The sequence below is a fragment of the Cystoisospora suis genome, assembly GCF_002600585.1.
Source record: "Cystoisospora suis strain Wien I chromosome Unknown contig_7827, whole genome shotgun sequence".
In the NCBI taxonomy this organism is placed as follows: Eukaryota; Apicomplexa; class Conoidasida; order Eucoccidiorida; family Sarcocystidae; genus Cystoisospora; species Cystoisospora suis.
In genome coordinates, this window is record NW_027160612.1 from 791 (window position 1) to 2270 (window position 1480).

Here is a 1480-nt window from a genome sequence, read left to right on the forward strand (position 1 = left end):
AGGATACTGGGAGAGAAGAGATAGAAATAATGAAAATAGACTTTCTTATCTGTTTAAAAACGACAATAAAGGCATGGAGAGACGTCTGTATCTCTCTCGGGCGCATCTGCCTATGTATACGGATCTATGTAAAAATGCGAAGAGGAGCTGAAGAAGGAGGAGAGGCAACGCAAGAGGGAAGAAGAAACATGAAGCTAATGAAGGAGGAAAGATGAAGAGACTCAAACTGGAGAAATGAGAAAAAGAAAAGAGAAGAAAACAGTCTCTCTCACTTTCTACCTCATGCGCTTTCCACTTGTAGGCGAAGGAACGGCGTGCCTTCAGGTGTATGTACATACACTCGAAAAGTCATGAGAAACAGAAGCTCTATTTTCTTAAGAAAGAAGACATTAAGAAAAAGAGAAAACTCTCCAAGAAGGAGGACTTTTAGATCGAAGGGAGAAAGAGAGAAGTACAAAAGAGATGGGAAATCGTCTTTTTTCTTTCCTTCGTTCTCTTTCCTTCACTTCTGTACATACACCCGAGGATGAACCTGCTCTATACAGGTGATGGACATATCCCCGTCTCCCCCGCCTTCTCTGTCTCTCGAACGAATCGAGAAGACACCCTCAATAGCAACAGGAAGAGGGACTTCTGTCCGTACCATAAGAAAGAGAGAACGATAGAAAGAAAGACCGCCTTCTCTTGCCTGAGAGAAAACTTGAGACGGAAGTGTATGTACACCAGTTTCTCCGTTACACACGGAAGGAAGCTAGGGCATACCACCCATACTTCACTCATTCCTCTTTTTTTCCCGAAAGCGGCGGGAGTTTGGGGGGGACTCTCTGTCTAGAACTTCTTCTTCTTCTCCTCCTCTTTTCTGTCGAGAAGAAGAAGAGTAAGAGGAGCGAGAAACATCCCCGGAGCCGAAAGGACCGAGGAGAAGAAATCGAGAAAAGAGAAGAGCGAGTTTTTCTGATAGAATTGTTTTATCATCCCTCAGGTGATCATCGACATCTATTTGGCACTTCGCAGGTAGGTAGCTGTCTGTACACCTCGAGTTGACGAAGAAGATGAAGAAGTGTTAGGAGATGAAAAGTGTTTACAGTCATGTATCGCTCCGATCCAAGTCTCTCTCGCCTTCGTTAAGCAAAGAGGCCTGGAGATTCTTGTACCAAGAAAGAAGAAAGAAAGACAAGAGAGATCGATGAAAGAAGAAAGAAAGAATGTTATTTTTTGCTTTCTCTCCCTTGTGCTTTGTTTCTCTCCCTCTTTCTCCATATGTACAGAACGAAGGAATCCTTCTAGGAGACGTCAGAGATGACTTTATGTTGCCGGATTGCATGCAACATGTCATCTCCGCTTTTCTCCTCTTGCCTACCAACACCCATCAGAAATTTCTCTCTCTCTCTCTTGCCTTTGAATGGGCGATTACTTACCCTCGCTTCTTGCCATGCAAAAAACACATGCTTTTAAAAGCTTCTTCTCGTGTTGTCCCCCC

At 43.9% G+C, this 1480-nt stretch overlaps 1 protein-coding gene across 1 annotated transcript in view; it reads right to left on the minus strand.

The window, feature by feature from the left end:
- Nucleotides 1-1453, minus strand: part of CSUI_010588 (uncharacterized protein) — a 1866-nt gene extending 413 nt beyond the window's left edge. The window contains exon 1 of the mRNA XM_068070691.1: nt 91-1453. Within this exon, the coding sequence (XP_067917334.1) occupies nt 91-336 (246 nt within the window). The 5' untranslated portion in view covers nt 337-1453. The remainder of the gene's footprint in view (nt 1-90) is intronic.
- Nucleotides 1454-1480: the final 27 nt, after the last annotated feature.